At 36.7% G+C, this 13936-nt stretch overlaps 1 protein-coding gene across 1 annotated transcript in view; it reads left to right on the top strand.

Moving 5' to 3' along the window:
- Nucleotides 1–13936, top strand: part of CORIN (corin, serine peptidase) — a gene marked incomplete at its 3' end in the record, with an annotated part of 279389 nt that overhangs the window by 225174 nt on the left and 40279 nt on the right. Inside the window, 4 exon segments of the mRNA XM_081304554.1 lie at nt 4774–5005; nt 8626–8771; nt 9558–9665; nt 12797–12910. Coding sequence (XP_081160680.1) covers nt 4774–5005; nt 8626–8771; nt 9558–9665; nt 12797–12910 — 600 coding nt within the window.

Genomic DNA, 13936 nt, shown 5'->3' with positions numbered 1-13936 from the left:
TTCTCCCTCTCTCTCTTTCTGTCTCACCTCTCTTCCCTTTTTAGTGATAATCTTCTTCTCATGCTCTTCCTCAGAGGTAGGGTGCTTGCCTAACATGCTCGATGCCCTGGGTTCCATCCTCAGTACCACATTAAAAAAAAAAAAAAGATATGTGTCCACTTGCTTTATCCATCTTTACTTCCATGTGTTCACTTGTGCATTTTTTTCCCTTCAAGTTGTGAGGCTCTTATTTAATGTGGAGGCAGAGGAAGAATTGAACAGTTTTGCTTTGAATAACTTTCTACCAACCTATAATTCCATGCCCTCTTTTAAAACTCCATTTAGATGGAACAAATAGCTCAGGGGTGTAGCAAAGAAGCCCAACACCATAATGGCTTAGAACTCAGTCCTTGGGAGCAAAGAGTAGAAAGGAAGAATACCTCTTTATAAAAGCATTCCCAACTCATAAGCGAAAAATAAATAACTGAATTAGAGTACTATCATTTGGCAACATTGTGAGTTAGTGGGTCAAGGTGTGGAGCATCTGTGGCTGCTCATATCACAAAGAGAGGAAAATCAGGTATGATGTGGCTTTCCCTGAAAGAACACCACAGCCAAATATATTCTTGCCAAAGGAATGAAACCTGGTGAATCCTCTGGATTTCTTTGCCAGTGTTCAGGAAATCAAGACATGGGAACACATTTAACCTCATCAGGAACATGTGCTCGAACAAATCCAAACTCTGATACTCTCTCCATAGGTCAAATCCCTGCATATTTAAGTTGTGAAATTATAAAGAAAATCAAAGAGATTTTGAGAAATTTTAAGACACTTAAAAGATAAGACAAGTTAATAAAATTAGGCAAGACTAAACTACAGTACCTGGGAGTGGTGCACACTTATGTAATAATACTGTAAAGAAGAACAAGGAGGTTAATACCGGGAAACTCATTAGCTACCTTGAAGAGAAAGGAGGTTGAGATAAGATGGAGTATGTGGAAGGTGTTTCTGGATATCTGTCAAATTTTGATTTCTTGATCTAGGTGATTGTTATAAGGATGCTCACCTTATAATAACTCATCAGATCACTAGAAATAACAATCATAAAGAGAGGTTTAGAGTTTGAGGCAAAGATGAATCTTTAATATTATGTATGCATCTGGTTGTTGAAAAGTGGCATATTTTTACATAGAAGATCATCATTTAATACATGATTTCCAGCAACTTCAGAATCATGACAAAAATTTAACTGGATAGTTAACAATTTCATCATTATGTTAAATTTAACAAATCTTGTTTAAAAATTTGCAAGGTGAAATATAATTAGGACTCCACCAAGACTCCATCAGATTTATTTATCTTTCAATAGATATTTATCAAACCTGAACTATGTTCAGGTCACTGTACTAGGCACTTCTTTTAACATGCATTGTAAACAGTTCTTTAAACATTCAGGCATTTGTGATGTGATCGCCCTCTAGTGGCTACTTCAAATCAGGCTCGTGAGTGAGTCTAATGCTTCCAATGCAAAAGTTTATGGATACCATAAATCACAGATTCTGGGGTTGATAGGTATCTTGAGAGTTTAACTTGCTTAGCCATCTGTAAAGAATGCTTCATGAAAGGATAAAACACAAGATCCAATCAACCTTACCACACCCAATAAACATCTCTGGTATAATATATTATCATTACTTGATCCTTTTATCTCCCTGAAAACAATTAAAAGTTACATCTTATCCCAAATCAAAAGTGATGCATTCTCCATGTTATCAAAAGAGAGAAAAAATCCATGTGATATGTTCTATTAATCATGTAAATGAATACACTGATTAAACATTTAAACCTTGATGAGGCAGTTGAGGAGGAAAAGACGTGTTCAAGAAGGAAAAAGAGAAGCTGCATCAGAAATCTGTGTGAATGTTCTTATTTTTGTCAAATTATAGGTATATTAAAGAAAAAAGTAATGAGGGCTGCAGCTTCTGACTTGTGAAATGGTAGTGATAAACAAGGAGACAATAAAGGCAGGCTGAATTATAGGAACAGTATGGTCCTACTTTGGTGAAAGTAACTCCCAGATCTTAAAGTCTGTAATTGTCTGAGTGTATGTGTATGCATGTGTGTATGAGAAGGGCATGCAAGGACCCAAACTGCCTATTGGCTTTGAGGATTGGTGAAGAAGAAGGAGAGTGGGGGAGGTGATGATTGACTTTTTTTAATGCATTTTGAATGTTTTTATTGTTACAAGGAACAAGTGTTTTTTTTTTTTAAATCTGAAAATGAAATACTTACATGTTACCCCCTTTCTTAGCTTGGATTGATACAACGAATTTCCATAGACTATAGGCAACAAACATTTATACCTCACAGTCCTGGAGGCTGAAGTCTGAGACGAGGTCAGATTCTAGTGAGGCCTCTCTTCTGGGTTGCAGATGATAACCTCTCACCATGTCCGCATGTTGGAGAAAGAGGACAAGAGACTCTGGGGTCCCTTTCATAGGGATACTTCTTCTGTTCATGGAGGCTCTGACCCACCTCCTAATGCCATCATATTGGGAATTAAGATTTCAACACATGTGCTTTGGGGGACACACAGATGTTGAGTCCATAATGCCTTCACCAATCAAAAAAAGGGTTACTAGGAATCAGCCCCACAGTCCCTTGCTCTCCTCCTCTTTCCACTCTATACTCCTCTTCAAGGTGATGCCAGCTTCACGGTGTTGTATCTTTCTCAGAAAACTGTTGTACTTTGTCCCCAGTGTTTTCAATCTGACCCATGTCATGATCCTTATAAAAATAATATCAGTGGAACCCTTGATTCTTTAAATTAAAAAATCATCCTGGAGCTGTTTTGGCATTTCACCTCAGTCCCTCTTGCTAATCTATTTGCATGCATACCACTTTTTAGTTGAATAATTAAATTCAATTTGAATAATTACTCTTAATAAGACATGAAGTCTTCAGCCTGCCAGGGCTAATTTTACAAAGACACTCCCTTGATTACCTCTCTTGCCTTGGAAAATGTGGCACCTTTGCTGTGAACACTGAGGGGACAGGAAACCTCTCTACTGCATTCCCTCAAACCTGCCCCAAACCATTTATCCTTGAAAGCTTCTTGAGTTACTCTTGCTCTTTGAATCCCTTTGGGCTCATTGTTTTTTCATAACCACTGTCTTAGTAAGCTTAGGCTGTCATGACAAAATACCAGAGGCCAGGTGGTGTGAACAACAAACATTCGTGTCTTATAGTTCTGGAGGCTGAAAGTCCAAGATCAAGATACTGGCAGATCTGGTCTCCGGTGAGGGCCTGCTTCCTGGTTTGCAGATGGCAGCCTTCTTGCTTATATCCTCACTTGATAGAGAGCAACAGTTCTAGTTTCTTCCTCTTCTTATGAGAACACTAATCCCATCATGGTGTTCTACCTTCATTCAGACATCATTTAAACCCAATTGCCTCCCCCAAGGCCCCCCTAATACTGTTACATGGAGGGTTAGGCTTTCAACATGTGAATTTAGACACGAGGGAGACACAAGCATTCAGTCTATGACAAACTATCGTAGCCTGTACACATCACTCTGCAGCTACCAGCACATGTGTCCTTTTTCCTACGAAGTTTGTGGAATTCCTAAATGTTCAGGACATTATTTATCATTATTTTTGTATTTATAGTACCTCAAATAGTTCCTGACACCTTTTACCTCCTGTTGTCTATCCTCCTTTCTTATACTGTACTAGACACTGTCTCTGAGATCAAAAGATAAAGTCTTATTTCTCAAATATCTCAGAATTGCATGGGAGAGGAAGTTAAATACAGAGTAAAGCAGAGTGCAATGCTGTTTGACAGGAACATGCCTAAGATGCTGTGGCACTCAGAAGAGACTCATTCTGGGAGTAGGAGAGGAGGAGTGGTTGGCCAGGAAGGCTTGGAAGAGGTGTTTGTTTTGTGTTTTCCAAGCCAAGGAGGGGAGGATGGAAGAGGATCATTCCAGACAGCAAATGCCATATGCACATGGTAGCTAGAAGCATGACCCCATCTGAGGGGATGATTGCAGTATGTCAAGGAAGGAATGGAACAAACAGTATGTGCATACACATACAAATCTTAAAATACCAGTGTCACAGGGGAACAGAGTTCACTGCAGCAGAGATCTGTTGGTGGTGCAATAGAGATCTGTTTCCATAGGCTGGAAAACTAGGCTGCAGCTGAAGAGTGAAATAACCTGGGGTTCTAAGCTAAAGTGTTGGATTTTTTTTTTCTGGTTGGCAAGAAGAATCCAACACATCTCAGCCTCCTCTTGCCCTGAAAAGTTGTAGCCTTTTATTTACATTTGATGATCAACAATAAAGTACGCAGACAGAAGTTGTCTTAATTGCCTATTTAATCAAACTCATAGTTTTTTTTTTTTAATGACTGTGAAGAAAATGGGGACCGTTCTATTTTAGAAGAAATGAAAAATAAATCAGAAGGTGAACTGGAGTGAACAAAAAGAATCATAGAGTCATATTCAGATGAGTCAAATCAAGGAGAAAAATGAGATACTTTCTAATACGTACGTGCCTGGCTCTGTCCTAGCTACAAAGGCAGAAACCCTCCTTGGTTCACCATGGTGCTTCATTAACTGACTTATTTATTTTTTGATATCTGCAGAAAAAAATGTCATATACTACTTGCATTCTTATCTTTGCTACTCTAAAGAAAGAGTAAAATAGACTTTAAATTTGTTAAGTTTAAAGGAGTTGCTTTTACAAGTAAAATCTAAAAACTACTATTTGTATGTGTGTTTTTTTGTTAGGTCAGTGTGAACCCATTACCCTGGAACTCTGCATGAATTTGCCCTACAACCATACAAATTATCCAAATTATCTTGGCCACCAGACTCAAAAGGAAGCATCCATCAGCTGGGAGTCCTCGCTCTTTCCAGCACTGGTTCAAACGAACTGTTACAAATACCTCATGTTCTTTGCTTGTACCATTTTGGTACCAAAGTGTGATGTGAACACAGGCCAGCGCATCCCCCCCTGCAGGTAATATGATGGGGTCTTCAATAAGCATCTTAATTTTATTTCCAGAAGATCTAACAGAAAGAAGATGTCATCAAGTTCAGACAAAATAAATATCGATAAAGGTCTCTGGATTTAACAAATGATATATTTAAAAAGTAAAGTAGTAGGAATGGTAAAATGAGTATGTGAGTAAGAATCCATGACTCTAGAGAAGTCAGGGAAGTGAGGAGGTTGTGCACTGCCTTTGATGATAGGTCATGCGCTTGAATGAAAAAAATCACACACATTTCATTGGAATGGGTCAAGAAGCATTTTTAAAAACTGTAGTTAGCAGAGAAAGGAGGCATGTGTGTCTCTTTTCTCTGCTAACATTGATGTGTTTAAAATACTGCATTCTGATAACACTCTAAAGTGAGAGATATTACACAGGGAGACAGAACACCAGCCTCACAGCTTGGATGGGGATGGACATCACTGACATTTTTCTGCTTCTCTGAATGAAGTAAAGTAAGAGACAGAAACTGAGAGTGTGGCTTGAACTTTGTGCATGAGTGATAACCTAGAGATCAGAAGTATTGCTCTGGAGTGCACTGTTTGCATTCAAGTTCTAGATCCCTAGCTGGAGTGGAGCCTTAAGGCAAATTCTTCAGGCTCTCTGCCTCAGTTCCTTTACCTGGTAAAATACTAAGGTAATGGGTTGGGTTGTTGTGAGATTAAATGAAAATGCATAAACAGAAAGTCCTCTGATGGGTTGTGAGCCCTGTGATGAGATAGCTATGATGATAGCACAGGAGCACAGTTGCTTAGTGAAGGTGTTGTTCGTCCTCCATGCCATGGGTTAGAGATTGTAGTACAAGAATGTGCCCATACAAGATGACTATCACAGTCAGTGCTGTTTCCCATTAAGGGTGACTATGCAGATGTGCTTGCCAAAACATGAGTGGTAACTACACAAACCATATGTTAGGATCAGAAGTCACTTAGAACTTCAAGAAAAAGCAATAATATCAATATAGTAGACAGATGGGAAAACCATAAATTAAATACTAAATACCAAATGGATGACAAAATAAGGCCATCTATGGAGTCAGAACAGGAAACAATAAAATTACAAAATGACTTGGGGTACTTGTTAAATCATACAAAATGAGGAGTGTAAAAATATCAGCTTGTGCAAAAATAATTCTGAAAATTTCCGTCAAATTGTCTTTTCAAGTTTCACCAATAGAATAGATAACAACTTTATATTGAAAAGCCATTTTTGTAAATCTCATTCTACTTTTGCTAAGTAAGGTCAATGGTGATAGTGAATAATTATTTTTAATAGTACCTCACATAGTCTTTGATTTTTTAATATGTACATAAAATTTTTTCTAAATGTAAGATTCTTTGCTATGAATATAAATTACCTCCATATATAATTTTATAATTTCAGGGTTTGAATTTCAAATTACAATGACTAAGATGAGACTGGTTCTGAGGAATTATTCAGTTAACATTTTGGTGAACTTCTTCTGGATGTTTTTATTCTGTTTCTTAGATTTTACTCATATATCTTTCATCTTCAGTGGCTAGAAGCATAAATTTTATATTTTGATATTTGTTTATAAAAGTTTAAATATTATGACAAGAGAATATGCTAAGAAGTTCATGAGCAATACTTAGTTGATGTTGCCAAGACTGTTTATTAATATTAACATTTATCTTTTAAGTCATTTGTCTAAAAAATATTGAACATTATAGTCATGACAGTATGCTAGATACTTGAGGGTCATTATTCTGTCTCTTGTTCACAGTAGTCTTTTGAGTGAGGTGTGAAATGTGAGGATTGCTGCCTATGACTGAGCACCATGCAGGTTATGATGAAAACAGCACTCTCTGGTGTTGTGGTGCTGCATACTCTGTGATTTCCATTTTTTAGAAAAAAAAATGAAGTGGTAGAGTCAGGGACTATGCAGTTTTCTGTATAAGTTAGGAATCCTATGGTTAACTTAAACTAACAGCAGCAATTGAGATATATACATTTGTTGTAAATCTGAAATAGAACTATTTAGTCCAACAGACAGTTATTGAACACTATTGAACTTCTCATTTTTGCAAACCAAATATTAGAATGCTGTGGCTTCATTCTTATCCCGAATTCTGAAGCCAAACTAAGTTATGCTTTGCTTGTGTGGACTTACACCTAGATAGAGTTTCTGTGAATCTTCCTCATTTGATTGCTAAACTTTGCCCAGCAGTTTCTGACAAGATACTGGAATTGATCTTTCTGTAAGATATGTCCTGATTCATCTAAAAAAAAGGAGAAACTGGTTGAGATTAGTTATACAGATTGGACATCCTTTGTCCAAAATGCTTGAGATCAGAATATTTGCATAAACTTTATTGGTTGAACATCCCTAAAATCTGAAAATCCAGAATCTGAAATGTTCCAATTGGGATTTTGGAGCATTTCAGATTTTAGACTTCTGATTTAGGGATGCTCAACCTGTAGTTTAAAGTTTGATTTTCTTGAGAAGTAAGAATGTATTTAAAAAAAAATAAATCTGCCTAGTGTCTTTCTGGTTATGCCTACTTTTTTCTAACTATGTAATTAATTTTTGAGTAAGGAAGCAAAAACACCTCCCACCCACCATATCCCCAGAAGGTAAGGAAACCTCCTTTGAGACATGCTGAAACCTAAAGTTAAATATATCCCAGGCATAAATGAGATAACATACACAAAAGCACCCAGCACAGTGCCTCCTGAGTAGCTGGGATTATAGGCATGCACCACTGTGCCTGGCTTATGCACATTCTTAGTGTAACTTTTTCACTGGGCATGGTGGGGCGCGCCTGTAATCACAGAAGCTCAGAAGGCTGAGGCAGGAGGATTACAAATTCAAAGCCAGCCTCAGCAAAAGCAAGGTGCTAAGCAACTCAGTAAGACTCTGTCTGTAAGTAAGATACAGAATAGGGCTGGGATGTGGCCCAGTGGTTGAGTGCCCCTGAATACAATACCCAGTTACCCCCCCTGCCCCCCCCCTCCGCGCGCGCGCGCGCGCGCACACACACACACACACACACACACACACACACAGAGTTTCATTTTAACCAACTTGATTTCAACATAGATAAGTTTGGGACAGCTACCAAGTTTTTCAACAAATTGTTGAAACTGAAATAAGGGAGGCAATGCCTTAGGTAAGCCAGAGTGGCCCATGAGGTGTCTCCCTAGCTGGTCATTGGAGGGAGAGACCTCAGAGGATGGGAATGTTGTGTAGACTCTTGGCAGCAGACTACCCAAAGTGGACTCACCTGCTTGGTGTAAAGGAGTGGAGAACTTGTCTTCTTGAAAGACAAAAGAGAGAATGGGAAAGGCCAACTAGAGAAGAAAGTCTGCATCTGGGAAAAATCCTTGTTTCTCTTTTTAAAATGAAATTTCTCTTGGTGAAAGTATGTTGCTGGAACACATTCTATTTGTAGAGCTATTTCTCACTTTAGTTTCCTAAATACCTCTATGTATGTGCATGTCTCTATATTTGCATACATTACTCCATACATATAGACCCAGACTCTCACTTGGTAGAATTACAACCCTTCATACATTCCTAACATCTGTCCCATCTGCCTCTGACATTCTGACTTTCTTGCTGTTTTAGAGTACTGTGTGAACACTCCAAAGAACGCTGTGAGTCTGTTCTTGGGATCGTGGGCTTACAGTGGCCTGAAGACACAGATTGCAATCAATTTCCAGAGGAAAACTCAGACAATCAAACCTGCCTAATGCCTGATGAGGATGTGGAAGGTTAATTTTTAAATTAGTTACAGTGGGGCGTCTACCAGGAATGCACACATCAGCTACCTTTTGAAGTCTTTCTGTTTTGAGGGGGGTGGTGTTGTTGCTTTTATATTTAGTAGCGATTCAAGTGCACAGGACTTGATTTCATTGTTGACTTTGGTGCATATCTGTTAGACATTGTCATCATTTTAAAAATAAATCACTTTAAGAAATAAATATAAACTCAGAGATGAGTTCAAATTTTCAGCTGTTGGCCCTTTTAACCATACTTCACTTGCAGAGCTGATTGTATATGGTTACTACTTCTGAGCTGGAGTCCTGGCAGGAAAGGTGAACATGAAGCCTTGGTTCCTTCATGCTCAAAGCATTTAGGGGCCTTGGCAATATAGGATCACTAAATGGAGAAGTGTTATTGAGAACCTGTCCACCATGGGGAAATATTGGGATGTGGAGGTGATTTTGACACAGTGAAGGCAGCTGAGTGATCATGAGCACTGATGTCACGTAGTACTTTGGGCTCTGGCCACTGTTAGGTGGTGCATTTAAAAAGATAATTCATCACTGGAAAGCATGGACACTAAGTTGCTGATCCTAAAAGATGACAATAAGAATGAAGGAGAAAGATGCTGATTACCAAACAGAAGAGAACCTAGTAAACCTCAGACGTTTTAGCTTTTGGAGGGCTTTCCTGTCTTCAGTAATGGCTGCTCAGTGACACGCCACATGTAAATAGATCATTTAGCTGAAGTTTTTGGAGTTTCTGTTCGTTGAGAGTAATATTGTTTTTAACAGAATGTTCACCGAGTCACTTTAAATGCCACTCAGGAAGATGTGTTCTGGCTTCCAGAAGATGTGATGGCCAGGCTGATTGTGATGATGACAGCGATGAAGAAAACTGTGGTATGTATGTGAGCTTAGGAAAGGGCTGCGTTGAAGAAAATAACTTTCACGTACAGCATTGAATCATGACTAGGATCAAATGCTAATGTGTCTGCTTCTTTTATTATCAAACAGCAGAGCATAGATTGATGTGTTTTTCCTGTTACCTCTTGATTTTCTCTAAATTGCACTTCTATTTATAACCTTAATGGTATATGTGCAAATACTTAGTAAAAGAAGAAACCGTTCACAGATATAAGGAATCATTTTGTAATTAAATTATAAAGAAGAGATTATATAGTTTTCTGCCAAAATAATAGTATTTTTGTGTGTATTTCCTAAGTTGCATCTAGACGCATGAAGACAGAGTTGAATCTCCAATGTTCAAATTTAATAGGGGTTCATTTCCATGCCCTCTCTTACTTTGTCTCTGTCAGCAAAGGATAAAACTTTTCTTGTTGTTTCTACCATTGAGCTCCAAAAACACCAATGGAAAGGTGAGAAATGCCAATGGTAATTTGAGTGGAGCTAATTCTTATTTTATTTCCCTGTAAACTTTGGTACTTATAAGCTCAGAATGTGCCAGGGAATAGAAAGCAGGCAGTACTTTTAGTAAACAGTATTCTGGAGTAAAGCAAATGATTGAAGGGCTATCCAAAGACTGGTTGTGTTATGATTATTTAGCTTGTCATGGCCCAGAATAAAATTGACACTTTTTTCATCGAAAGCACATAAGCCCAATACATCTTTTGAGATCATTTCATTCTTCTGGCCTTTGAGGTATGAAATATTGCCTTGCTTCCCTAAATGAAATTTCTTCAGACTTTCTTGTTTCACCAAATGTCACGAACAGTCAATAGAAATCCTAACGGCTACCATAAATATGGACAAGTATATCTTCTAGAAAATTACAGCTGTCAGAATGACAATGCAACAGCCAGGGCTGATTTTTACTATGGAGGAACATATAGTATTTTGATAATTTACTGTGTTTCCTTGTTGTGTCTTTCTTTAAAAAATAAATCAAAATTATTTGAATATCATTTATATGCATTTATTGAGAATGCATTAAATTTGTTTGCTTAAAATGACTTTGATGAGTTATCCTATGCTGAGATGCACTTCAAAATGGGTTATCTTAGATAGTTCACAGAGATTGCATGGTATTCTACTGGAGTGGCTAGACCCACATTTTCAGCAGGGAAATTAAATATTTGAGAAATGCAAAAGCTGTTTTTTTTTTTGCATTAAAAAGTCTGCATTCTGGAATATGTTGTACAAAAAAGTACTATAGTATAGGATAGGTTTAATTGACCCTAAACTATCAGGTTTTTAGCTAATAGTAAGTTTTCATCAATACTTTAATCAAATAATTAAAGGTATACCAAAATTCTAAAATAGACTGATCTCTATTAAATATTCAAAATACTATGGAGAGCTAGTCAAGAAAAAAATTAAGATAGGTAAGAAATTAACACAGTGGTGTTAAATTAATTGTTGTAAATGTACCAATTTAAGAGAAAATTCTCAGTTAATATTTCAAAGCAACTTACAGTAGATATTTTATGTGCCCCTTTGGGACATATGCATGCCCTTACATGGACTTGTAGCAGGTTGGGAGGATAAACCTCTTACAATTAATAAGGAAATTGGATTGACAGAGACCCAAAAGAGGACTATTAGCAAGTCATTCAGTTCCCCTTTTCTGTTTGTTTTAAGGTGTGCATCGGCATACCACTTGGTAATGCAGACACCAGCCCCAGAGAAACTGGGAAGCAGGGTTGCATATCAAATTCACATTTTTTTCTGATTCATTCTACCCATTGGAGTATTGAAGGCAGTTAAATGCTAAAGCTTTCCTGAGTAATATGATGTTTAACTCTTCATGAATTTACAGCTTTCTCCCAAATTCTAACAACATTATTAAATTTTCCCCTTGAAACAATACTTATTTAATTCAATTATAAAATATTCAATGTGCTAGAAATTAATTTTACTTTGCATTTCTTTAGCACTTCTCTAGCTCCTAATCTATGGTGGTGTTATGGTAAGAATTGAATTTAAAAAAAAAAAAAAAAACAGATTTTTTTTGAATCATCAAAGAAACCCAAATCAATCATCTACAATTTTTCCCCATTTATTTGTACAAAGTCAGATGACAATAACATTTTGGAAGAGATTCCTTATTTGATCACTACTTTGTATTCCACTCACCTTTAAATAAATTATAATTTCCTGGGAGCTACAGTCTTGGTGTTCACTACATAAATTCCACTTACAAATGTGTTGAGGGCCTAACACATGCTAGCTGCTATTCAGGTAGGAGCATGAAGGGTGCTTAAAAGCTAAGTGCTGTGCTATCTCTTCCTTCATGCCCCTCACAACCAGGTGAGGACCATGAATCTGACTGGAGTGACAAACACATTAGACACTTGGCATGTTTCAGCAAACATGAAATGCACTTCATTTGAGTCAAATGGCATTTAGGAAGTCCATCATAAATGCTTTTTATTGCATATGCAAATTGCAGCTCAAGTTTGAGACGTAGAGCTTTGATCTTGTCCAATCATGTTCATTTCTCATATTGATTGATAAAGTTTCCAACCTTAGATCTCTGACTTCCGTAAAGTATTTCCTTTTGCACCTGGCTCTTAAAACTAGTTTTGTAGATATTTAGCATGGGGAGAAAGTGTTTTGCTAAATTTACAGATATCCTCTCAAATTGTAAAGTGAAATTACATTTTAAGATCACATGCATTTGTATCTCTAGGCTTTGGCATACTTGCTTTAAAGCACAACTCGTCATTTTTTTTTTTTTTTTGTAGAGAAGTCTTATGTGTTGGCAAATTGATTCAGAAAGCAAAAGGAGCAGCTACATGTGAATGTGAATTAGTAGTTGCTTTTTCATTTTTTTCCTTGTTTCCCATATGTTGATTTTGTTCTTCTGTTAGGAGAGCTTTATGGTGCAGGATAAGGACTATTGGGTGCTTCTACTCTCAAAATTATGATTTTCATGGTATGCATAGGTGTCAAAACTTTTTAAGAAGAAAGAAAATATGATTGTGTTTTTAATTTTTCTACATTGCTTGATCAAATTCATCCTCATTTTCAACTGTACATCTATTGCAACTAACCTTTTCTTCTGTCTCCAGGTTGTAAAGAGAGAGATCTTTGGGAATGTCCATCCAATAAACAGTGTTTGAAACACACAGTGGTCTGCGATGGTTTTCCAGACTGCCCTGATGACATGGATGAAAAAAACTGCTGTAGGTGCTAACAGGAATTTGTCAACACAATGTTTTTATTGTAAACACAAGTCATTTTACTTTGAATACAAATTAGAAATTTGGAGAAATGTATCAAAATCTTTTAGCTTATTTAAATCATACATGCCAAGAGGAAATCAAACATGTAAAATGTAGACACATGTTATTATTCTAACATTATTTGTAAAATTATGGAAAAATTAATAACCACTGAAATATCTAAAAATAGGTGATATAAAATAAAAACCTGTAATGAAATAATGGACAAACATTAAAATCAAATTAGAGAGGAATAGTTTCTCCTGGGTTCATTTCACTAACTTTAGTTGATGTGCATTGGTAAGCTTTCCGTTACTGTCACAAAATATGTGATATAATCAACTTAAAAAGAAGAAAGGTTTATTTGGGCCCAGAGTTTTGGAGGTTACTACAGTCCATGATTGGGTAGACTCATTGTTTCTTGGACCTGTGGTGAGGCAGCATTTCATGTCAGATAGCATGAGCAAGGAAGATCTGTTTGGCTCATGATGGTGTGAAAAGAGAGGAAAAGAAAGGAATTGGGATCCTAATGTATTTTTCATGGGCATACTCCCAGTAACTAGAAGATGTTCCACTAGACTTCACCTCTTAATTGTTCCATCATTTCCTTCTAGTGCAACAGGCTGTGAACCAAACCATCCACAAAAAGGCCTTTAGAGGATATTTATAGTAGTTGAATGAAACAAAAGCTTCAATATTATGTGAATTGTTGCCCTGAATTTTGAAAGAACATATGCTGACATATAGGAAATGATTAGAAGGTCATGAAAATTGACAAGTATAATCCCTGAGTGGAGAGGTTATTAAATTTTTGTGTTTTAAAATTTCTGTTTTAGTATCTGAATGAATAAACATCACTTTCAGAACCAGAAAAAATATCTCTTAAGATATTTTACTAACAAGTTACAGAAAGCCCAATTCACACGGACAATGAAAATATTTATAATCTTTTATTATCATATGTATTAAATATGTCTTCTTATCATG

The sequence above is a fragment of the Spermophilus citellus genome (assembly GCF_964194105.1).
Source record: "Spermophilus citellus genome assembly, chromosome: 8".
NCBI classification, from domain to species: Eukaryota; Metazoa; Chordata; class Mammalia; order Rodentia; family Sciuridae; genus Spermophilus; species Spermophilus citellus.
The sequence above is the reverse complement of the archived record's forward strand: the minus strand, read 5'-3'. Positions and strand labels throughout refer to the sequence as shown.